Here is a 25,672-nt window from a genome sequence, read left to right as displayed (position 1 = left end):
TTTATCGAACGAACGCAGCTTTCGTTTTTAATCACTAAAAGATTTCCGCTGCACTAATTCACCCCCCCCTCTTAGTGCTCTCGATCCTAACAATTGGTATCAGAGCGGGGTATTTCTCATTTCGGATTTACACCCGAGAGAAATGGCTCTTCAAGAGGGCTTTTCGGTCTTTCGTCCACCGTTCTTTAACGGATTGGACTACACTTATTGGAAAACTCGAATGAGAGTTTTCTTGATTTCTCTAAATCTGGATTTATGGAATATCGTTGAAAACAGTTTTCAACTTCCCTCTAAACCGATGAACGAATGGTCGGATTTAGAGAAGAAGTATTTTTCTTTAAACGCAAAGGCTATGAATGCCTTATTTTGCGCTTTGGATAAAAATGAGTTCAATCGGGTTTCTTTGTGCGAAACGGCTTTCGATATTTGGCGCACTCTTGAAATCACGCACGAGGGAACTAGTAGAGTCAAAAACTCGAAAGTTAATATTTTACTGCATGATTTCGAGCTTTTTCATATGAAACCAAGCGAAACCGTTGTTGACATGTACACCCGTTTTACGGATGTCATCAATGGTTTAAAATCACTTGGTAAAAGCTTTTCGGATTTTGAACTCGTTAATAAAGTTTTGCGCTCACTTTCTAAAACTTGAGATTCAAAAGTAACTACTATTCAAGAATCAAAAAACTTGAACCAATTTCCACTTGAAGAACTAATTGGTTCATTGATCACATATGAAATGACGTGCAATGCACGTGAAGAACTTGAGAACCACCTTCCAAAGAACAGGAAGGATTTGGGACATAAAACATTTGAAGACCACTCGAGCATAAGCTCAAGTGATGGTGAACTTAAACTACAAATGAAACAAAAATTAAAAAGTAAAAAGAACGGAACTACTTGCTTTGAACGCAAGAAGAAGAACAAAAATTGGGATGAATCGAGCTCCTCCGAAGACGAGGAGAAAATCAACAAAGGCGAGGTGGCAAATTACGCCTTTACGCCTTTCGACGCTGAGGTAATCAAAATGCCTTTAATTTACTTTGAAATTACATAATGCTTTTCATAATACATTTTTCTTGAAAATTGCATGTTTAATAATTTTATAATGAAAATACAAAAAATTAGGAATCATGCTTATCATTCTAGTAATTTTGAAAATAATCATGAAAATTGCTTGTTTATGATAAACAAAATGATTTTTATTAAAAATACATTATGAAATCATGCTATATGTGGTTGAGAAGTAATAATGTGTATCATGTTGATTTCCATTGTTATTTCTCGATTTTGAGTATATGAAATCATGTTCAATTTGAAGTTATGATTAATGAGTATATATTTTTGAAATTATGGTGATTATTGATTATCGATTTTCATGATAATAACAGTGGCTTTAAAAAATTGATGCATGTTTTCATAAATGAAAATGCATGCTAACATAAAATCGACCACTTAAAATGAAACACTTAAAAAGGGGAAAAATATATTATCAATGAAATCATGAATCTATTTATGTTATAAATTTTGTGAGCCATAAAAATGATTTTGATGATTTAAATTTGAAATGAGTTTTATCAAAATCATGATCTTGATTTATCAAATTGAATGAATTAAAAATGAATGATGATTTTTCTCTTGAATGATTGTGACTTGTATTCCTTGTATTCATGATATGATTTTTATGCAATTCTTTATACTCATGAAATATTTATCTCATCACCCAATTATTTCTTTTCAATATTCCTCAAGTGATGATATGAATGCATGAGATATTCATGAATTTATATTGATGTATGCAAATGAGAAGTTTCGATCATGCATGGTAGGATGCAATGTGACAAATTAAGACCATGATGATTTGAAATATTTATGATTTGGAATGATGCATATGCTTTTTATTATGATAATGTATGATGTATCATGAATGCTTAAAAAATTAAATAAATAATTTTTTATATCATGTTAAATGGTTTTACATATTATGCATGATAAGCTATAGTGATGAGTGAAACAATGATTGAAATAATATGAATGATGATTTGGAATCATGCATATAATAATGAGTTTATATGTTTTGAAAATGTGCATGTTTTAATTTGAAAATATAATGATGCACAAATGAGATTGATACTTACCTTTGTCATGATTTAAAAATTGATGTAAAGGGTTTTTCCCTTCTTTTTGACAATGACAAGAGGGGAGATAGCTAGCTTGCACAATTCAAGAAGAAAGAAAAAATTGCACTTCTCAAAAGAGAAGAAATTGCTATCTTGAACATCACCTAGAAGTGCTATCTTGTAAATCTCAAGATACACAAATGCAATCACGCAACATTTGTAATTTTGCACATCATTAAAATTTATGATGCTTTGGTGATTATGCATGTTCTAAAATGTTATAAAATTCACTAGCTTGCATGATGTAGAACTTAGCTATATTGAACATCACCAAGGAATGCTATCTTGCCTATCTCAAGAAGCAAAAAAGTTAACTTGCACATCTAGCAAAACTTATATTTCAAGAAGCAAGAGTTGCTTTCTTGAACATATCAAAATTGCTAGCTTGCGGGCCTTAAAATGTAGAAATTTTTTTGCTAGCTTGTATATGGTAAACTTGCTATCATACTACCATGATGATGAGCATGCCTTATCTTCATGATTATATTTGAAAAACTATGGCAAAAATATGTCCGAATGATTAAACGTGTTAAAATTATTTTTTGGATTTTTTTGATTGAATGATCAAATCACTTGATTGCCATAATGATTTTACACAATTACTTGCCATGATTACATGTTGGAAATTATGTGCTTAAATACAAAAATTTCCATGATAATAATCATATTTTACCTTCATGATTGTAATTGAATATCTCTAGTAAAACCCTGTCCGAATGTATGAAAGTGTCAAATTTCATTTTCGGATTTTCTTGATCCTAACAATTGGATTTTCTTGATACATTATCCTTTTCCGAACTTAACAAGCATATGTCATATCAAGTTTAATTCACATCATTGATTTTTGACATATGGAATCATCTAGCAAATGCACTTATATGTGAAAAATATTTTTCGAGAAACATATTTGATGATTCCCTCTTATAAAAGGACGATATTTTTATATACAAGGATTTGACTCACTTACATATCTTAATCCTTGCAAAAATGAAGTGTGCTTTAATATCTTATCGATTTGAACTTCACATATGGCTTTCCTCCTTCATGTAAAAAGATAACAAATAAAAAGGAAGAAGCAATAAAAGCTATCTCCATGTCATGTTTTCCTCGAGATGTTTGCATAATTGGTATCCTATCACTCACTATTGGAAAATGACATAAACCAACTTATGGCATCGCACTTATATTTAAAATTTGCTTATATCATTCTCCTTGTTGTTGATGACAAAGGGGGAGAAATATATAAATTGATACTATGAGTGCCATATTTGAAGAATATGAATAGATGTCATGAATGTCATATTCTGATGAGATATCAAAAGCAGCATTCATATGAATAGGTGCTATGAATGTCATATCATGTTAAGATATCAAGAACTTGAATCGCAATTTTACATATTGATATCTTACCATTTGATGATAGCAAACTTGCATGATGGTAACAATAGATATTATGTTTTTCATGCAATGAGTTAAAACTTACATCACAAACACTTGATTGTGATACCTCTCCTTTTTGTTGATAACAAAGTGGGAGAAGTATGTTGATGACATCACATGTTATGCATAAGTTTATGATGACATGTTGCTTGGATTTTTGAATCCAAGAGTTTCTATCAATATGGCATATTGATAGGGGGAGTTTGTTTAAACTCTGGGAGTTAAGGTTAACTCCGATTTTGATGACATGTTGCTTAGATTTTTGAATCTAAGAGTTTCTATCAATATGGCATATTGATAGGGGGAGTTTGTTTAAACTCCGGGAGTTAAGTTTAACTCCGTCATCAAGTGGTTGTCATCATCAAAAAGGGGGAGATTGTTGAATCTCGTATTTTGATGATGAAACTACTTGATATATATTTATGATTTAATCTGCGTTTTAAGTGACGCAGGATGCTTCGATCTGGATGAGACAATTAAAGCAGGAAAATCATGTTGTGCCGAAGGAACATGTCAGAAGATTGGACGTCGGGCCGGTGGATCGGTCGACGTATCGACAGAAGGCTTCGGGCCGTGGACTCGGGCATCGGGCCAAGAAGAGCGGGTATTGTGCCAAGAATATCGGAGTTGTGGAGTCAACTGGCCGATTGGGCAATAGGCTGCAGGAAAGGACGATGCGCCGAAGAATCGGACGAAGCGTCGAGGGACCAATGACATGCCGGACAACTTGGTTAATTGCTTATGATTAATTATCTCGATCGAAGTTTTTTGTTTTGAGTGTGCAGGATTAACTACGATGAAAGTAAGACATGCAGCAGGAGTTGCGCGGGAGTCATGACAATGATCACGTTGGGAGTTCGAGAGCTCGACGGAAGTTCGGACAATCGTCGGAGGTTCTGCGAGAACAAATCCGAGAAGTCCAGAAGCTTGCCAAAGGAGCTTGTCGGAACTTGCCAAGTGGATCGTCGCAGTCCACGAGTTTGCCGGAAGTCCGCAGGAGAATCACCGAGGGTTCATCGGATGATCGACGGAAGTTCGCCGGAAACTCGCCGGAAGAAGCGAGTGACGCACCAAAGCAAGCTGCAGAATATGTCTTAGGAAATAATCGTAGTTAGCACTTTGATTAAGTTAAAAATGGGAGGTGATCCCATTAGCTTAATCTTGGGGCAATTGGGCCCCTGAAGAACTCAAATTGGGTCAAATGGTTCAACCCATTCGGACCCAGGTTGCTGTGGGAGGTGCAACCGCCCAGGCAGGGAGGTAGCACCGCCCAGGCTATGTCTCCCAACGAGACTGGACGATGCAACCACCCCAGCCAAGAGGTGCAACCGCCCAGGGCTCAGTCTCCGAGCGAGACTGGGCGGTGCAACCTCCTCTGTCAGGAGGTAGCACCGCCAGAGCTCAAGTTTCGAGCTCTGCCAGGCGGTGCAACCTCTCCAGTCAGGTGGTGCAACCGCTTGAGCTCAGTCTTCGAGCTCTGGCAGAGAGGTGCAACCGCCCCTGACAGAGGTAGCACCGCCCAGAGGCTCAGTCTTCGAGCTCTGCCAGGCGGTGCAACCTCTCCAGTCAAGAGGTGCAACCGCCTGATCCCAGAATTCCGGGATTTGATCGTTTTGAGCTCCAAATTTGAACTGGGTTGGGGCCTATAAATATCCCACCCATTCAGCACTGAAAAGATACAGAACTACACCGAATTCTTGATCTTTTCTGTGATTCTAAGAGCTCAAATTTGTGTTAAGTCCAAAAGTTCTCCTCTTTCTGTTCTTCAAGTCTTGAGTTGTAAAGAGAGGAGAGAAAGGTTCTGTAAGGGTTGTCTCCTGAGCCCGTCAAAAGGAGTGAAACTGTAAAAGGGCAGTTGGCCTTCACCTATTGAAGGAAGGCCTCTAGTTGACGTCGGTGACCTCGTCGGTGGAGGAAGCCAAAAGTGGAGTAGGTCAAGACTGACCGAACCACTCTAAATCTCTGGTTTGCTTTTATTTTGAGCACTTTATCATTACTGTAAACCTCCTACATAGCTACTGCTCTCTGCGCTTTTACGAACAAGTTTTTAAGTTCTGATCTTTCCGAATCTGCATTCAGACGTAAATCGGTGTTTTCGTACGATCTTTCTTTGCAGTTTACGTTTACGTTTTGATTCCATTTATAACCGCAAACTGCGCTTAGACGCAATCTGCGCCTAGAGGCAAACTGCGCTTAGACGCAAACTGCGCTTAGATGTAAACTGCGCTTAGACGTAATCTGCATTTAGACGCAAACTGCATTTAGACGCAAACTGCGTAAACTGAGCTTAGACGCAAATTGTGTTTAGACGTAAACTGCACTTAATCATAAGCAATCTTAGAATCGGCTTTTGCATCAAAATAGTTTTTATCGAACGAACGCAACTTTCGTTTTTAATCACTGAAAGATTTCCGCTGCACTAATTCACCCCCCCTCTTAGTGCTCTCGATCCTAACAGAAAGCACATGGACAGAAAGAGGCCAAGGGCAGAATAATCCTAAGGAACGACCTCAGCAGCCCTGGTGCAACCCCGTCGAAGGCCCGACCGACAAGGGCTGCTACTCCCGAGGCCCCCGCCTCTCACTCTAAACACATCTCGTACCGAGATCTTCCTCCAAATCATGGAGAAGGGCCTCTTGCGACAGCCCAACCCCATGAAAGCTACTCACAAAGACCGGTCCAAATATTGTAGGTTCCACCAAGACTACAGCCATAACACGGAAGAGTGTCGTGACCTCCAGAATCAAATCGAGGACCTGATCTGAAGAGGTCACCTCAGGTGCTATCTCAAGGAACCTCGGGGAGCAACTCCGTGCCCTAGGGGACCCGTCGAAAGACAGATTGATGTCATCTCCGAAGGACCGACAGCCGGCAGCAACAGCTCGACGACGAGGAAGGCCTATGCCTGGAGCATGGTCGAGAAATGTCCCTGACTTGAGCTCAACCCTGAAATCACTTTCAGAGCCGAAAAGGTCGAGCGCTCCTATCACGACGATGCTTTGGTGATCTCCATTCAGAGCGCCAACGTTCGGATCAAAAGAGTAATGGTCGACACCGGGAGCTCTACCGACATGTTATACCTCGATGCCTTCAAGAAGCTCAACTTGACCAAGGAGGACCTCACTCCCATGGCATCGCATCGGCACTCAATGGGTTCATGGGGGATTCTATCTCCCCGCTCGGGACCACCATCCTTGTCACCATTGGAGAAGAGCCGTGGGCCAAGACGATAATGACTACCTTCATGGTAGTCGACCTACCTTCGGCCTACAACGTCATCCTCGGCCGACCGACGCTCAATAAGTTGAAAGCGGTGGTATCCACCTACCACCAAGCCATCAAATTTCTAACTTCGGCAGGGATTGGGGAATCTTGAAGTGGTCCGGGAGAGTCAAGACGATGCTATCTTACAACAGTTACTCTTCCAGAGAAGTCTCACCCCGTCAAGTCCCAGATCCCCGCAAAGGACCCGTGGCATCGATGCAGCTGGAACCCCCCGAGCAACTCACCGAGATACCCCTGAAAAGGAACCGGCCCGATTTGACCATGAAAATCGAGACGACGCTCCCCGAAGTAAATCAGCTCCAGCTCATCAATTTCCTGAGGGAAAATGCCGATGTGTTTGCATGGTCCCCCAAGGAGATGCCCGGGATCAACTTAGGGGTGACCCATCACCAGCTCAACATCGTCCCCGAGGCTAGGCCGGTGAAGCAAAGGCCAAGGATTTATTGTTGAGATGAAACACCCTTTGTGGTTGTCGAATGTACTCCTCGTTAAGAAACCCAATGGAAGCTAGAGGATGTGCATTGACTGCACCAATCTTAACCGGGCATGCCCCAAAGACTGCTATCCACTTCCCAGGATAGACCAATTGGTCGACGCCACCATAGGCTATGAATTCCTCACGTTAATGGATGCATTCTCGGGCTACAACCAAATCCGAATGGCACCTCAAGATCAAGAGAACATTGCCTTCATCACCCGCAGAGGAGTGTATTGCTACAAAGTAATACGTTTCAGCCTAAAGAACGCTGGGGCGACTTACCAAAGAATGGTTGACAAGCTGTTCAAGCACTAGCTCGGGAGGAACATGGAAGTATATGTGGACGACATGATCGGGAAGAGCAAGATTGCAAGTACACACCTGCCCGACCTGGCGGAGACGTTCCAAATGCTCAAGGAGTTTAACATGCGCCTGAATCTCGCGAAGTGCGTCTTCAGGGTCAGCTAGGGGAAATTCCTCGATTTCATCATCCACCAGAGAAGGATAGATGCCAACTCAGAAAGGTTCGGGCCATAACTGAGATGCACAACCCCCCGCCCGCTCGATCAAGGAGATGCTACGCCTCACCGAGAAGTTGGCGACACTCAGCAGGTTCGTGTCACGATAAGGCGACAAGTGCATCCCCTTCTTCTGGGCTCTGCAGTAAGCTAAAAACTTCCTATGGACCCTGGAATGCGAGAAAGCATTCAAAAAGTTAAAGGGGTGCCTCGCTCGCTTGCCCTGACTCGCCTCGCCTGAGCCGGGCGAAACCCTCGGTCTCTACCTGGCGACCTTGGCGCAGGCGATCAGCTCAGTTTTAGTTCAGGAAATGCCATCAACACAACAACCTGTCTATTATGTCAGCCACGTCCTCGTCGGGCCCGAGGTGCGGTATTCCCTGATCAAGAAGCTGACCCTCACACTGATGAAGACGTCTTGAAAGCTGTGACCATATTTCCAAGCTCACACAATCAAAGTGATTACCGACCAACCGTTGTGGCAAATCCTTTCCAAATTTGATGCGTCGAGCTGAATACTAGGGTGGTCAGTCAAGCTCGACAAATTTGACATCCAATACTCCCCCAAAACCGCCATCAAAGCTCGGGTACTGGCTGACTTTATCTCCAAGTTAACTCCTAAAGATCATGCTATTGGGCAGGAGAACAATGAGAGCACGTGAACCTTGCATGTGGACTGCTCGGCCACTGCCGAAGCAGCCGGGGTCGGACTTATCCACAAGGGCCCGTCCGGAGAAACCTACGAGAGATCGCTCCGATTACAATTTCGGGCCACCAACAATGAGGCCGAATACGAGACACTACTTCACGGCCTGCGCCTCACTCTGGAGATGCATGTGAGCAACCTTGAAGTCTTCAACGACTCCCAACTAGTGATGGGACACACCAATGGAAGCTACGAAGCTCGGGACCCAACAATGACGTTATACCTGACAGAAGAAAAATGGCTCACCCATCGCTTCAACCGCCTCTCGGTCACTAGAGTACCTCGTGCGCAGAACATGCATGCCGATGCGTTGGCCAGATTGGCCTCTACTCGTAGCCTGGCGACAACCCCAACAACTGAATCCGTAACGGCGCCGACAATACCAACTCACGAGGTCACCGAAACATAGGACTCGCCAAACTAGATGGAAGAGATCCTCCGCTTCAAGAAGGATGGGACAAAGCCCGACGACCCGACGGTCACAAGACGATTGAGGCGAACCCAAGCATGGTACTACGTGGTCGGTGGAAAACTGTACCGTAGGGCTTTCTCTCAATCTCTCTTGCACTGCCTCGTGCCATCAGAAGCTGAAACAGTCCTCGTCGAACTCCACAAGGGGATTTATGGGGAGCACATCGGGGGACGAACCTTGACCTTCAAGACTCTCAAACAGGGGTACTACTGGTCGACCATGTGCCAAGATGCCATATCATATGTGCAGCGGTGCCAATAGTGTCAAAGGCACGCCCAACTACAACATCAGCCGACAGTTCCTCTTACCCCGATAGAGGCAGCCTGGCCCTTCGCACAATGGGGACTTGATCTCCTTGGACCTTTTCCTCTAGCTTCGGGACAACGACGCTTCCTTATAATGGGGGTCGACTACTTCATGAAGTGGATTGAAGCCGAACCCTTAGCCTCCATCACCAAGAAACAAGTTTAAAGCTTCACATGGAAGAACATTATTACCCAGTTTAGGATCTCGAGGGCTATCGTCACCGAAGTTCAAGGCCTATTGCTAGTCGTATGGGATACAATTGAAGTTCAGCTTGGTCGCACACCCCCAAACTAACGGCCATACCGAAGTAATGAATCGGGCGATTCTGGAGGGCCTCAAGAAGAGGGTCTCGGGCGCGCACGGAGCCTGGGCGGACGAGCTTCCTAGTGTTCTATGGGCAATGCAAATGACTCCCAAAACTGCCTCTGGGGAGTCTCTGTTTAGCCTGGCGTTCGGGATCGAAGCAGTCCTCTCACCTGAGATGGTGTTCTCGACTTTGCGCACCACCAACTACAAACGAGAAGACTCCGAGGAGGGCCTACGAGAAAACCTAGATCTCCTTAAAGAAAGAAGAGCCAAGGCACACCTACATTCCTTGGCATACAAAAAGGCTACGACTCGGATGTACAACCACAAAGTTAGTCCACGACTGATCAAGGTTAGGGACCTCGTTCTTCGAAAGGCGGAGGTGCGCGACCTGACCCGAGCGAGGGGAAAACTTGCACCGAACTGGGAAGGCTCCTATCGGGTCTACGACATGGTCCAAGAAGGGACCTACAGACTCTAAGACTATGAAAGGAAACCCTCTGCCAAGGATGTGGAATGTGACAAATTTAAAGACGTTCTATCCGTGAAGACCAAAGACCAAGGTGCCGAAAAGGCATGTTTTATTGGTCAAAAGAAGCATGCACATCAATAATCGGGAAAGACAAAAAGTCAGGATTATGAAGCAACAGCTTTTTATTGTTGAAAAGACATACACATTGTGGTCGGGTGATACAGTTTTAAAATACAACCCGACCAAAGCAAAAGAAAAAAAAATACAGCTTTTTGTTCGGAGGAGCCTCAGGCCCATCATCAAAGGGGATGCTCGTCGGCATGTCGATGTTCTGATCCTTCGGTTAGTCGGCGAATGGGTTCGACTCTAGTTCCAGGTCCAAGTACCTCGCTCGAAAACGAGCGTAAGCCACACGGTACCCAAACTCATATGTCACCCACCCCGGCCTCACTAGGCCATGCTCGAACCCGGTAGATGACTTGTACTCAACAATCGCCCCCTTGATCTTCTTGGGCAGCGCCAGCCACTTCCCCCTCAGGACCTCTTCGGCGGCCCAAGCCCAAGACCTAGCAGACTCAACGTCGTGGGAGAGGGTTAGCAACTCATCATGCAGCGTCCAGATGCAAGATTGGCTTTCCTCCAGCTCGGCCTTCAAGCGATTCGCCTTTTTGTCCAGAGCTGAGGCGTGTTGTTCAGCTGCAACCACGGCCTCCAGGCCAGATCCGCTCCTCAGCTCCAGGTTTTCGAGACGAAGAGCAACATAGATGTTCGACTGACGTTCGATCACCCGCCCGATGTCAAGGACCCAGTCGATCAGCGCCATAGTGTAGTGCTGACCCTACACAAACATCGACATTAGGACCCACGCAAAGAAGGAAGAATCGAACGAGGAAAGAGCACCACCACCTACCTAGACAAACAACTTGGTCGCTCGATCCGCTGGTGCCTCCGAGGAGGAGCAATAACGCTCCTTGGCCATGGCCGGGTGAAGCGCCCCCTAGATGAACTCTTGGGCAGCCGGATCGTCAGCCCAGATTCGACTATCGACCGTAAGAATCACCCTCCGAGAGGCATAGGGAGTCCCCGGCTCCCCTGTAGGAAGATCGGCCATACTCAAGGCCTGGTACCGCTCGCCTTCGGCCTGAGACTGGACACGGCACAGGTCCTGCATCGACTTCGGGCGCACCGGTGCCCTCTTTGAGGGGTCGTTGCTGGACGATCCGATCACCCCCATTCCTCTTATGCTCCCCGAGCCCTTGCCTTGGGGAGCAGCCCTGGACGACTCTGGAGCTGCACTCTCACGAGCAGCTGAGCCCGCATATGTCTTTCGCACCGCAATTTTCACCTTCTTTTGAGGGCGTCCTGCCTCCAGAGACCCCGGCGTCCTTTTTGGTGTGCCCTTCTGTGAGGCATCCCCAGCTCTAGAACCCTCGTCACCCCGAGACGGTGGCACTACAGCCTTAGTGTGAGGTGTCTTCTTCACCGATTGGAGGTCCACCATCTCTGCAAGCAAAAGCCCGATCAGTTAGCTAGCTCGAGATGAGCGGATGATCTATAACATCCTAATAACCATACCCCCAACGGTTTGGCTCAGTCCCGCCTCGATTAGCCACTCCTCGGTCATCTCCCTAACTACCCGAGAAGAGGACAAGATGCCCCTCAGTTGATTCACATCCACTGTTTCTTCGACAGAAAGCAACGGGGGTGTGTTGTCGATGGTTCGGGAAGTCCATCCAGTACTAAAACCCCACCCCTGACTACAACTGACGAAAAAGAAGCGACTCTTCCAACTTTTGTTGTTGGAAGGAGCGCCGCTGATCTTAAAACCGTTGCAGGTGGTCAGGTAATACCCGCTTCACCCCTTACACAGATGGAAGCAGGCTAGGAAGAGGGTCCTGGTTGGCTCAATCCCAACTCCTCGACACTCCCTAAGAAAAGCTGCCAGATAGCGCTAAGAGTTCGGTGCCATTTGGGACGGTGATATGCCCCACTTACGGAGGCACTCCTCGATAATGGGATGTAACGGGAACTGCAATCCCGCCTCGAGTGCCCCCACGGTTAGCCCGAACCCGTCGGGAAACTGATCGTATGACCGCTGACTAGGCCGAGGAGCGTGAACACCATAGCACTTAGAGATGCGATAGCGATCTCGAAGTACCCTAAAAATTCCTCGATCACCACCGAGTCTACATCATGCCACGACTTGAGGGTTTCAAGCGTAGCAGAACTCCCTGCGGCCTCCGAAGGCACACCATCCGAGGATAAACTAACAACTTCAGCCTGCAGGCCCCCAAAAGAAGAAGAGGAAGAAGAAGACAAAGAGGAAGGCAGGGACATCCCGGCCTCAAGGTTGGAAGGAAGGAGCCGGGGCATAGGACGAAGGACTGAGCAAAAGTGATGGCAACTGTTCTGGAAGATGCTTATAAAGAGCAGTCTAATCCATCGCGAGACGACGATTGGGCTTCCCGAGGAGAGAGATGGTCGCAACATTTAAAACCCATCATAACTCCTCGGATTCTCCATATTCGTCGGTCTCAGAGCTCCCGCTAGAGGCGCCTCGTCCCCCGAAATCTCCCTCCAGGAGTCATTCGTAACAAGAAGTTTCCCGCCAGGCCCTGCGTCGCTCCACCAAGCATGCCACGTGGCACGGTGGCACCCGGGCAAACCCTAGCACGCCGCCCAATGATGCCCCTAGTCTTCATCCTAGTCGCTCCAGATCGGTTCCCGACTTGCGACTAGCCAGTCCTTATCCGAGTCGCGCCAGATTGGTCCTCGGACTTGCGACTTGCCAATCCGGCCTAAGCCCGAGTGCAGACCCTCGGCCCACAGGCCTAGTCTTCATCCTAGTCGTGCCAGATCGGTTCCCGACTTGTGACTAGCCAGTCTTTATCCGAGTCGTGCCAGATCGATCCTCTGACTTATGGCTCGCCAGTCCAACCTGAGCCCGAGTGCAGACCCTCAGCCCACAGGCCCAGTCTTCATCCTAGTCGCACCAGATCGGTTCCCGACTTGCGACTAGCCAGTCTTTATCCGAGTCACGCCAGATCGATTCTCTAACTTGCGACTCGCCACTCCAGCTTGAGCCCGAGTGTAGACCCTCGGCCCACAGGCCTAGTCTTCATCTTAGTCACGCTAGATCGATTCCCGACTTGGGACTAGCCAATCTTTATCCGAGACGCACCAGATCGGTCCTTCGACTTGCGACTCGCTAGTCCAGCTTGAGCCCGAGTGCAGACCCTCGGCCCACAGGCCCAGTCTTCATCCTAATTGCGCTAGATCGGTTCCCGACTTGTGACCAGTCAGTCTTTATTTGAGTTGCGCCAGATCGATCCTCCGACTTATGACTCGCCAGTCCAGCCTGATCCCGAGTGTAGACCCTTGACCCACAGGCCCAGTCTTCATCTTGGTCGCGCCAGATCGGTTCCCGACTTGCGACTAGCCAGTCTTTATCCAAGTCGCGCTAGATCGGTCCTCCGACTTGCAACTCGCCAGTCCAGCCTGAGCTCGAGTGCAGACCCTCGGCCCACAGGCCTAGTAATCATCCTAGTCGTGCCAGATTGGTTCCCGACTTGCGACCAACCAGTTTTTATCCAAGTCATGATGAATCTGTCCTCCGACTTGCGGGTCGCTAGTCCAGCCTGAGCCCGAGTGCAGACCCTCGGCCCACAAGCCCAGTCTTCATCCTAGTCACGCCATATCGATTCCCGACTTGCGACTAGCCAGTCTTTATCCGAGTCGCGCCAGATCGATCCTTCGACTTGTGACTTGCCAGTCCAGCTTGAGCCCGAATGTAGACTCTCGGCCCACAAGCCCAGTCTTCATCCTAGTCGCGCTAGATTGGTTCCCGACTTGCGACCAGCCAGTCTTTATCCGAGTCGCGCCAGATCTATCCTCCGACTTGCAATTCGCCAATCCAGCCTGAGTCCGAGTGCAGACTCTCGTCCCACAGGCCCAGCCTTTATCCTGGTCACGCCAGATCGATTCCCGACTTGCAACTAGTCAGTCTTTATCCGAGTCGCGCCAGATCGGTCCTCCGACTTGCGACTCGCCAGTCCAGCCTGAGCCCAAGTGCAAACCCTCGGCCCACAACCCTAGTCTTCATCCTAGTCGCTCCAGATCGGTTCCTGACTTGCGACTAGCCAGTCTTTATCCGAGTCACGCCAAATCGGTCCTCCGACTTGCTACTCGCTAGTCCAGCCTGAGCCCAAGTGCGGACCCTCGGCCCACAAGACCAGTCTTCATCCTTGTCGCGCTAGATCAGTTCCCGACTTGCGACTAGCCAGTCATTATCCGAGTTGCGCAAAATCGATTCTCTGACTTGCGACTCGCCAGTCCAGCCTGAGCCCGAGTGCAAACCCTCGGCCCACAGGCCCAGTCTTCATCCTAATCGCACCAAATCGGTTCCCGACTTGCGACTAGCCAGTCTTTATCTGAGTCGTGCCAGATCGGTCCTCTAACTTGCGACTCGCCAGTCCAGCCTGAGCCCGAGTGTAGACCCTCGGCCCACGGGCTTGGTCTTCATCCTAGTCGTGCTAGATCGGTTCCCGACTTGTGACTAGCCAGTCTTTATCCGAGTCACGCGTAATCGGTCTTCCGACTTGCGACTCGCCAGCCACAAGCCTAAGCTCGAGATCAGTTACTCGGCCAGTAGGTCATCTCCTCCCGGCTCACACAGTTCGGTCTCCTAACCAACAACTCGCCAACATCATCCTGCATGGGCCCAGCCACCCGACCGACGGTGCAAATCCTTCCCAAAGCATAGGGCGCCACCCCCGAACTGCCTCACGACAAGCCAATCCGGCTTTCCCTCGCAAGCAATCAATGCGAGGTGGTAAGGGGAGGGGGAGTGGCACACGTCGATGGGGGGGGATGGGGGGGGGGGGAGGGGGGGGGGGGGGTGTGCGGGTGGTAAGGGGAGGGGGAGTGATAAGATATATTTTGGGTCTAGGCCTCGTTACAATCGACGCCATGCCACGCCACGCTACAGCTATGTCAGCAAGAGGAGCACCCCCACACACCGAGCCAGAATTCATACCAAGACGTTGCTCGGTACGTCCCATCCCGAAAATCCTGGGACGACGCTGCATGACGTCGTTCTGCATGCCCCGGGACGACGACCGAACGAAGGTATCATCTCACCTCTCGAGGATCGGTCACCACACCAAACCCGCGTACGACCGACCCTCGTACAGTAGTATAAAAACATCAGGTCGACATCCGACCCAGGGGGAGGCAAAAAAAGAACAAATCAACCCACGACTGACTTGCTCATCGGAGGAGCCATAGTCGGCAATCACTCAACGAAGGCCATTTTTGCAGGAAAGCAGCCACCCTCGAGTCACGAGCGTTCTGACCTTGGAGTCGTTGATCATCGTCCAAACGACGAGCCGCTAACCGACGTTCGAACCGAGAGACGCTGATCAACACCCCGATGCCGACACCCCATCGCAAGGGCTCGATCGACCTCGGCGACCAGCTCATCCGATCGAAGACTCTTGACATCGACCTGTGGACCAGACCGTGTTGACTTATTAGCCACGGCACATCAGTTCATCAACAGTACTCATTCCTTCGCAAAATATTAATGAAATCATCTTTCCGACATGTTCTCTATAAGTCTTGTATGTACAACCAGTGATGCTAGAGAGCGCTGAGTTTGCAAGTTGAGCTACTTTTTACTGCATACGAATCTTAAGTTTCATCTCCGCTGATGGAAGGGTTTCTTTGATGCGAAGTCTGAGAGAGGAGATCTGAAGACAACAACTCTCTGTAGTCCTTCCGAATGTTCCATAATATTTCAGCACAGCTCCGCATGCTGGGTCTATTTTGCCTTGAAGGAGCTAAACACTGGAAAGCCAGCTCAAGAATCTTCTCCAAAGCCAGATTATTTGCCGGAGTATGTGGAATATTATGGTCCAAAACTTGAATTGTTTTCCCTTGTTGGAAGTTCTTCAACGCCTGTCCAGATAGATTTATGAGATCATAGGAGGATGTAAAATAAGGCTTAGATCACAAGGTGGTCTTATGATTCCAAAATAAACAACATAAAATGTATTAAAAAAAGCTTATGAAAGAGGATATACCCATTTTATTGTTATCCTTTCCTTGAGTTCTCGTTTACGCTCTATTGGGCGCCGTGAAGATATTAATTCTACTAGCAACACACCAAATGAGTACACATCACTTTTGTCTGTGAGTTGATAAGTTCTAAGATACTCTGGGTCCAAATAACCAGCAGTCCCTTTTACTTGGGTGGAAATATGGGTAACTCCAGCCTCGTTTACACCGAACCGGGCAAAGCCAAAATCAGCAACCTTAGCCCGCAAGTTTTCAGTAAGAAGAATATTAGATGATTTGATGTCTCTGTGGATAATTGGATGGTCTGCATCATAAACAAATCAATGGATCAGCGCAGATATTAAATGATAAATAATACAATCGTTGTCTTAGTCAAACAATCTTAAATAACTCGGGAGAAGCATGCATTGTTATAATAGGAGTTTGATGTATAGAAATGTAGAAACTTGCACAATGAAAATAGATTTAGTGAAACAACTGTTTCAGTTTTTCGACCAAACAGACACAGAATATTGGCAGTATCAGGCCAAAATCGATGAACCTGACCAGTTTCTTAATCCGATGTGACCAAGAACCCACAGATCTAAGGTGTATAAAGTATAAAAACATCAATTCAGGGTAGACAGTGACAAAGAAAAGTCAACTTGTGAGTACAGCTTAAGACATTTGTTTTCTGGTTATTAAGGATGTAGCTGTGATAACACTACTTAACTGCCAAATACGAAGACATACAATATTACTACTACTATCATGAACCCAGTTTCAGGGTTACTTGACCCCACATATTTTTGGCTGATCAGAGGTGGTGTATTAACTTGTCAATGTAAAGGTCAAACCATGATATTATTGGCTATAACAGTGTTCATTTTTCCAAAGTAAAATCTGGTTCAATTTTCTTCAGATGAGAAAGAGATCTTAAACTCTTTAAAGTCCATGCAGCAGAATCCTGAAGCATACACCATTGTTGATTATGTTAAATTTGCACAATATATTAAATAGTACCAGAATACATCACAGAAACCCATGTTCATCATTGAGCCCAACCTGTAAGACCAAAAATATGGAGCAAACAGAACTACAAGACAGAAGATTAAGAATGAAGCAGACAAGGATTTCCATGCTGGTTGTCTACCAAAAGACCAAATCACAAAGCCAGAAAAATATAAGATATAAAGAGACATGCATCATTAAGTAGTGAATAGCATGAGTATCTAGTACATTGTCCACCAAAACATTTGCAACTGAAATACCACTGCATAGATCATATATGATTCCTTTACCAACCATGATAAAACAACTTCTCCAGTTTCCAAAAATAGAAAAAGCCTGACAAAAAGTCACCCATTATCATATTAACAGGTAAGGGCTTTCCGTATTTGAAACATGAACAGAGGAGGCACAAGAATCATTCTGCCACTAAGTTCTTGTTTTATGTAATAGTAGGGGCATTAAATAGGAAATGGGAAAATAAGTTCCAGTACAATTCACGACAAAAAAACGTTCAAAGGAATATAAATAAAAAAAAACTAACCAACATACTCAACACCCTAATTTTGAAATCTTTTAAGAACAAAGCCAACAGCTGATGCCAGGAGGGCCCTAGCACATACATAGTAATTACCTCCACTGTCAAGTCCCCAATTCCCCATAGTAGAAAGGATGAATTATGAAATGATATTCCATTCCTAAGTACCCTCACTTTATGGTCAAATGCAAGGGAAAGAAAATGAAGAGGTCTATTAAAATTAATTTATCAAGCATTAATGCACAAGAACAGATCCATACATTGTATTTCACACAAGACTAGCATTTAAATGTTGCAAGTAAGTTTATTGAGAAACTACATCAGCACCGATTCCTTTTATTTCTTTAAATCCTTTAAATTATAATGTATTACTAGAAAAATGAAAAAGAAGGCATTGAGCTAAATATTTAGTATCAACAAATGATTTCCTTTCCTTTATTTTTCCATGAGATCAATTCAATTGAAGAAGCTGATTATACTTAGGTTAAACTTTGTAAATTCAGTGATGGCACACATAGAAGGAAGTTGCAGGTGCACAGGTAAAATTTATTCCCTACATAAATAGCATAAAAGATATTCTGAAATCCTTTTGCAATTTTCAGCTTGCACTGATAGGAAAAAAACAAGTAACAGAATCAATCGTTTCTCTCAATCTAACCTGCGTACATATGAAGGTATGTGACAGCATGAGCTACATCAACTGCAATATCAAGTCGTGCTGAAAGCTCAAGAAAGTTTCCACGAAATCCTGTATTTCCCAGAGTGCAAGTTAGCCACTATTAGTTCTCCTCAACAACAAACTACGAATTCAATGCCAACAGACAAAAATGGGACTCAATCACATGAAAGGTTGTCCATGATGGACTTGTGATGATGAAAGCAGAAGAATCCTTACCATCAAGATGCTCTCTTAGAGTTCCATTAGGCACATATTCAGTAACAACGACCCTCTCATCATTATCCTCCAAATAACCAAAGAATCTAACCAAATTCAAGTGCTCAATTTGTCCCAATATGTTGATCTCACTCTGGAACTCGACACTCAGATGATTCTCATACGTGCTCTGCATAGAACATCAAAAAATTTAAAAGTTCACATCAGCAAGAAGCTGCCACATTCAATGGCAAAACCAGCAAGGGACTCCTCTAACCTTCTTGGCGCGTTTAACTGCAATGGGTGTGCCATCGTCAAGTGTCGCTTTATAGACTGTACCAAACCCACCTTGCCCAATCTTTAACGATGGGGAGAAGTTCTTCGTTGCTTTCAAGATCTCCTCCATGGTGAACTGTGTACTCCCAGTTTCTCTCTGCCATGGTGAATCTCTGCCATGGATTGTCCCTTTTCTTGATTCCCTCAAGCTAGAATGCGAAAGACGACTAGGGGTTGCTACAAAATGATCAGTAAGTAGTTTAATTCCATTCCGGCGTTGCAGGAAATCTAAAAATTCAGAACTCAATCCCATCGTGTGGAATCATTCTGTACAAATCCTAATTCAGAAACACACACTTAACAAAAGTAAGAAGGCATTCAAAAGATGAAGGATGGCAAGGGAATTTCCAGTTAATCACAACATAATGATAGAAACGGGGAATTCAAAAAAGGGATTGGACTTTCCGGTTAACGATCTCTCAAGATCAAAGTTCAAGAAAAACATAACCAAGTTATGGATACTATAAAACTTGTACCTTTGGAGATATCACTGAAAGCTAATTTCCTCGGTTTCCAGCATTCGAAATGCCAGTATGAGCGAGTCAAGTTGAGGACAATAAGAGATTCAAAATCTCAAAATAGGATGTCTATATCGAGAACAACAATTATCCAACAGGATTACCAACTTGTACCATGTAGCCGGAAGGGAAAAAGGAACCGAACGTCCAGACCAAGAGGCAGAGCATACCGTAAGGAGACTCGAGGGTTCGAGTCGTCCTCGGTCTCGGCGACGTGATCTCAGGCTTGAACGAGGATGAGGAGAAGAACGAGACGAGCGCCCTGAGGAAGGCCTTGAACGCGTTCCGCTTGCGAACCGGCGACTTTCTGCGGCCCATGGCGGCCGAGGACGCGAAGGAGGCGGCAGAGCTCCGCGAGTTCTCCCATCGGTCCGGGGTCGCGACGAAGGAAGACCTAGATTTCCGCCCTCCGGGCTGCGATTCGGATCTTAGATTCATCGGAGGCGGCAAACGCCGGCGTCGCAACCGCGAAACAAAATTCTACGGGACGTCGCCTTACCGTGCGCCCGTCCGGCGTGCTTTAAGCGGGACTTCATCAACCGTGGGACCCAGTGGAGTAAGGAGTAAAAGTCTATGCCGAGTATCCCATCCAACGACTATTTTAAATAACACTCCTCATGCCCAGATCCCGCGTCACACCCCGTCAACCCGGTCATCGGAATCACTCCAATCGTGTTATTTCGGGGCAATAATTGGATGGGATCCTACGACAAAGGTCTCTGGTCCCAGCTTGCGAGAGTGGGTACGGACTCGCAATTCCCTTCATCGGAAGTTTCTATTGAAAATAGAACAACGCCCGATGTCGAAAAGACTCGATGAGTCTTGTATTAATATTTGACTTCTCGAATTACCTTGGGACATTTTGACCTACTGCTTCTCAAAAAACCTCGTTATAATGATCCAATATATGACAAGTTTTGCAAGGATAGACATGGCAATACCACCGGCTTAATTTTGTATCGGTATGTGGTGTATGTTTGGGATCAGGGCAAAGCCTAATGGATCCACACCCAAATGATTGGGATGGGAGTTAATGCGGCACCGATGATTGGTTAGAGAACCATCGTTCTCGAACAAGGAAACTTCTTTACGCCCAAAACACCACAGGCCACAAGTAGAAAAATATAGTTTCCTATCTATTATTTGCATATATGCAAGTTCGATTTGATCCATTGCATCGTATTAAAGCATTAATTTCATTGAAAAGTGCATGACGAAGACTTTTGATCTCCCAGTTCGGGCCACCTCATGATATATTTAAATAGTTGATTATGACTAATGCATGCACCCAAGATGAGAAGACCATACCAGCGTTATAAAGTGTGACAGTCTTCTCCTTGGCTTCTCGCACGGTCCTTTATTCGCTACTTCAAGCGCATGCGATCGCAGCCACCCCTGTGAAACGTAAATCAAAAGCATTGCAGAAGGACGAGGAAGCCGCTGCTATGGTGACTTGTAAGGGATGGATGCTCCTATGAGAGTGTCAGCCCAAAAGAACGGAAAGGCCAGAGGAGAGTGTCGAAAACAGGGGGCGAGACAAATAACTTTTTGTTACTTACAAGACCCGTTCGATTGGGACGAGAGACTAAAGTCCAAGCGGAAAGTCGAAAAGCTAGAAATTAGGTGTAGCTATAATGAATACACAGGAAAACGGAAAACGACTGTAGGTTTCGTGCAAGACAAGTTGATTCAATACCTGGACCAAATTTTGCCTGACATCACTAGCAATCTGGATTGTAGGATTCTCGACTGTTGTGGAATTTGAACTTTGACGACACTCAATTCACAGGACTTTCAAGCTTCATACTCCAAACGGACGATCTCTAACTGGCCTGGAGAACAAAAACTGGGTGGTAAGAGTGTTACATTCACATCCCAATATCAAGGAAATAGAAAACCTATGCATTTTAGGCTCTTCCGAACACAAAGGAAAGCATTCGCCCAGGGTCAGTTATAATAAGAGTATCGGCTTGGCAAGCGTACAAACGCTCGACTCCAGTCGTGTGTGTGCGTCCCTGCTGAACCACTAGTTCCTGCAGACTCGGAGTGGCATCAGATACCACTGAAACCAGTCAAAACTATTCTGCCAGAGAAAGAACCAGTAACAGCAAAATCTCACCTTATGCTCATCGTCGTGACTGCAAGATCTTCAGATGTATTGAGTCAAGCATGCGAGAGGATCCTAACCCAGATACTCCCCTGTACAACACAAAAGGCACAAGAACAAGTTAGTTGATGACTCGATCCGATGCAGGAGACCGCTCACGTTTGGAGAAACAAGTTCATATGACCCAAAACCTATGAAGAATTAATATAAGAAATGAGCTTTGAGTGATTATGCACTTTTAGTTGAGTCAATATAGACTTGATCATGATAGCCAACATGATGAACATCTACAAAGAAAAGGTGACGATTAATAGCATCAAATATCACCTATTCATATCGAAAGACTATACAAACGGAGAAAGAAACTGAAGAGAAACTTGGAGAAGGAGACTAACAAAATGCAGAAACAATTGCCAGGCACACACCTGTACATGCTTTGGTGACACTAGAACAAACAAAAAAGGATTTGCATGATAATAATTTCAACCAGAAATTACAATCATTTACCTTTTTGTTTCCTACTGTTCCACAACAGGAATTCAGAAGAATTTGACCCAGACATCGAAACTCTCAACCAAAACATCAAATTGCTTCTAGCCACATTTGTTTTTCTGGCACAGTCCTGCACAAAAGAGTAAGAAGCTTTCATCTGGATGAGTATCCATTAGAAAGGGTTGCCCACTAAAAACTCTTTTCAGGAGACACCATGTTATACATGGTGTTGATCATCATTATCTGCAAAATGAAAACTGCATGATTATACCATGAACATATAGAAGACCTGCAAGACAAGGAATAGATATTTTTTTTAAAAATGGAATCTACAATCCTTGAAAATCTGTTGTTTCATTTTTTAGATGAAAACTGTGCACTAACATAAAAAAATTAGGCATCGAACTACAAAATGCTACAACAAATATCAAGGAATTTGACATGCATTTCTTCAGAATTTCTCAATGAGAAACTTCATCTTTAGATTCTTGTTATTCTGGAAAAGGCTAGAGAAACCAACTGCCAAGATGCTTAAAAGATGGGAAGAAAACTAAGAATCTTAAGGTGATTATTGGTATATTTACTCTATCTACATGAAGACATAAATGCTAAATGCCAATACTGCATAGAAATAAATGAAACTGTACCAGGTGATGAATGTAACAAAATAAAGTTGCCAAACAGACAATGATGAACTTCTCTGCATGCATACCTGGTCACAGATGGCACAGGTGTCTCATCTCTCCATCCATTCAAGAATGCAACACAATGGAAATGGTGTTCACACTTTGTCATAACGTGTGGATTCTCTGCATCATAATCTGTCAAAAAGAAAGGAGATAAGGAATTTCATGAGATTTGTAATACTTGGAAATGTCCTTTTTAATCTTGGTCTATGTCAAAATATTTTCAGGATCGGACTAAACACTGAATACTTGGAAACATTAATGTTCCTCAAGGAAGATGTGTTCACATGCAGGTCTCAACCTGATTCCTTCATGCTAACAGAGAGTTGCACTTAGAATGCAAATCAACTTAATTTATAATGTCAAAGTTCATTTACTCTCAAAAGAAAGCATGACACAGAAAAAACTTCAATAGTACCACATTAGTATTACCTCATTGAAGGTCAAAGCCCAATGCAGAAAGCACAATGGACACAAACATTGTAAACAAAAATAGTCTAGTAATATTGTCACAACAAACTGCTAATGACAAAGCAGCCCTAGCAAAAAAACGGACTACTTCATTTGGTTGAATAAATAGATAAATAGAAACGTCACCAACCAAAAAGGAAAGGTCCAAATTGTCCATATCCAAGAGAGGCCCATATATTCACCAGAAAATGGACATGTCGTCTACGGCACATGCCAAATAGAGTTTTTGCATATCATATAATAGATCATTAACTAAAAGGAGAAAAAAATGAATTTGCAAAAAATGAAGGTGCTTCTAGCTTAGCTAGTAAAGACTTTAACAGTTTATCACAATATCATGGGCTCAAATCCCGCCTTCGTCACTTACCCTTTGCATAAAAGAAAAAATCTAAGAAATTAGTTTTGATTTATGTAATTTCAGGAGTAAAAAGGATTGCTAGAAAATAAGTATAATCAAGATACAGTTAAAGCACATGTATAATTGCTATAAACAGTTTCAAAAAATATATAAATAATTGAGTTAAGTTCATGAGAAACTTGAAGTATTGTGACATAAAGCAAGAAGAAATAGTTCTCTGAACATAGAAAAAAAAAATTGTGACATTTATCTTCAAGGCAAATGGGGCAAGCATCCACCTCATCTTTCGTTGATAACTGCGGGAGGTGCTTGGTAAGTGTCAGGAGTTGAGGTGTCCAGATTAGTATAAAAATGTAGTCCTGAAAAGACTAAGAAACCTATTAATTTATCACTATAGATATTAATGAGCAACATGTAATCATGAGGGTGATATTATGCACAATGACAAATTGATATAACTTGGTTTAAAGTACAGGTTTCGAACGAGTCCAGTTTGAATTGAGTATGGAATCTGTCATATCTGTAAGTTTACACCTTGACAACATGGTAAGTTTGCTTCTTTGGAACATGGGTGACCAAGACTCAGGTCACGGTACATTGACCTTTCCCAACCTGTATAGGCAGATGCCTAAATTCACCTAGGCCATATCAGGTCAACTTTCATTATGGATTCTCTTCTCCATTCTCAAAGAATTTTAGATGATATACATTTATACATATTATATAGTTTTGGATGGCAAATCCAGAATTGGATAAGTTCATTCATTATTAATTCTCTTTCTTTCATTAATTTTAAGTGATAAGACAAAAACATCTGAGTAGTGCTAATCGAAATGATGTTATAGCTTGACAGAACAAAGATGCCATTAAAAAAAGTCAATCTACCTATGATATAAACTGAAAATGATGTTGCACAAGTTCAAAGCAGGAGTATTTATGCGTAGACAAAGTGATCTAGATAAATAACATTTACTATAAGGATCTTAACATGTTTATGCATCTTTTATGTACTCAATCTGAAGCATTCTTAAAGTCAATTTATTTGACATGTGAATATCATCAGTGAAGTCCTGAAAACTTTATCAGCAGATGGCAACCATCTACGGAAGGCTTGATATTTAATCAATGCCAACGGGGTTCGTATTGCCTACTGCAATCCATAGCCTTAATGCATCTTTTGGCTGGAACACCGAAAGCCTTCTACTTCATTCAATCCAACATTTGCATCTAGATATTGAATGGTCCATCCATCTACATATACAAACATCTAAATTCAATAACTAATACTATCCAATCATGAAACAACGAGAGCAAATCAAAAGCCACAGAACACATGCTCGGATCGCCTCGGCAATATCCATAGACAAGAAAGACAAGCACATAGATAAAAAAAAAAAAAATCAGCAGAATTCCAAAACAAACCCAACTCCAACCGGTCAAATCCGACTAAAAAACCGCTCGAGATCATCATCCGAATCAATAACATCGACCAACCCGCAAAATCACTGATCGAGGGCGGGAAAAAAGGATGGGATCAGACAGAGTATCGATTTCGAGAGTTCGGGTATTCTACCAGGAGGGTGCGGCGGAACCCCAAGACCAGGACGTGTGGGATTCCAGCGAGGGTTCCCTGAGCCATGGCCGACGCGAAGCGAGAGGGTCGCCGTCGGCCTTTCTTATTCCTCCAAATTCTGAGAAGGCGACACAACAATAATACATGTTAGACTCGTCAACATACCCGTTGGTGGATCCCACATATGAAGGCATGCAATTAGAGAGAAAAAGGCAACTACGTGTACGTACGGGTAGGGTGACGAAGGAAAAGATTCCGCTTCTTTTCTGGTTAACGAAAATACATACACCTGTGGGTCCATCGTCCTAGTCGCATCCACCTGTGGGGCCATTGGCCTTGCCAATCACCAGGCAGGTAGGTGACGTGCCCTTTGGTAAAAAATAAGTGTGGATACTCGAAAGAAAGACCGAAGGTAACGATTTCGCGGTGCTGGCGCCGCCGTCGCGACCACACCTTACTCTCCTTAGCCCCACGTCAGCCTATCGTGGCTT

The 25,672-nt window shown here is 44.4% G+C and overlaps 2 protein-coding genes across 12 annotated transcripts; one reads left to right on the top strand and one right to left on the bottom strand.

The window, feature by feature from the left end:
* The first annotated feature begins 9,695 nt into the window (after window positions 1-9,695).
* LOC135631527 (uncharacterized) lies at window positions 9,696-10,172 on the top strand. The gene has a single exon (XM_065139263.1). It carries the CDS (start codon window positions 9,696-9,698, stop codon window positions 10,170-10,172), a length of 477 nt encoding a protein of 158 aa, XP_064995335.1.
* A 5,540-nt stretch (window positions 10,173-15,712) lies between these two features.
* On the bottom strand, window positions 15,713-25,317 carry LOC103971615 (calmodulin-binding receptor-like cytoplasmic kinase 2). 11 transcript variants are annotated; one of them, XM_065137729.1, is made up of 13 exons: window positions 25,182-25,317; window positions 23,887-24,859; window positions 22,806-22,914; window positions 22,109-22,336; window positions 21,614-21,693; window positions 21,393-21,527; window positions 21,191-21,326; window positions 20,803-20,889; window positions 18,918-19,153; window positions 18,662-18,830; window positions 18,425-18,514; window positions 16,247-16,545; window positions 15,713-16,121 (listed from the first exon to the last, which is right to left on the bottom strand). In XM_065137729.1, exons 9-13 carry the CDS (start codon window positions 19,044-19,046, stop codon window positions 15,855-15,857), a joined length of 954 nt encoding a protein of 317 aa, XP_064993801.1. In that variant the 5' UTR covers window positions 19,047-19,153; window positions 20,803-20,889; window positions 21,191-21,326; window positions 21,393-21,527; window positions 21,614-21,693; window positions 22,109-22,336; window positions 22,806-22,914; window positions 23,887-24,859; window positions 25,182-25,317; the 3' UTR covers window positions 15,713-15,854. The 11 variants fall into 11 exon arrangements, with proteins under 11 accessions (XP_064993801.1, XP_064993803.1, XP_064993798.1 ...); XM_065137731.1 differs by having other exon boundaries at window positions 21,478-21,527; XM_065137726.1 differs by having other exon boundaries at window positions 21,191-21,527; window positions 23,887-23,967; window positions 24,760-24,859.
* Between the last annotated feature and the right edge of the window lie 355 nt (window positions 25,318-25,672).

This window comes from Musa acuminata, chromosome BXJ3-2, assembly GCF_036884655.1.
Source record: "Musa acuminata AAA Group cultivar baxijiao chromosome BXJ3-2, Cavendish_Baxijiao_AAA, whole genome shotgun sequence".
Lineage (NCBI taxonomy): Eukaryota > Viridiplantae > Streptophyta > Magnoliopsida > Zingiberales > Musaceae > Musa > Musa acuminata.
Note: the sequence above shows the minus strand (reverse complement) of the source record. Positions and strands in the feature narration are given on the sequence as shown.

Excerpts from the sequence above, each read along its gene's own strand:
- LOC103971615 (XM_065137723.1), bottom strand. The coding sequence starts at position 19,932 with ATGAATCTAAGATCCGAATCGCAGCCCGGAGGGCGGAAATCTAGGTCT. Across the intron at positions 16,546-18,424 it reads ATACCTTCATATGTACGCAG|ACCATCCAATTATCCACAGA; the intron begins GTTAGATTGAGA and ends TTTATGATGCAG. Across the intron at positions 16,122-16,246 it reads AAAGGATAACAATAAAATGG|GCGTTGAAGAACTTCCAACA; the intron begins GTATATCCTCTT and ends CTATCTGGACAG.
- LOC135631527 (XM_065139263.1), top strand. The coding sequence starts at position 9,696 with ATGAATCGGGCGATTCTGGAGGGCCTCAAGAAGAGGGTCTCGGGCGCG.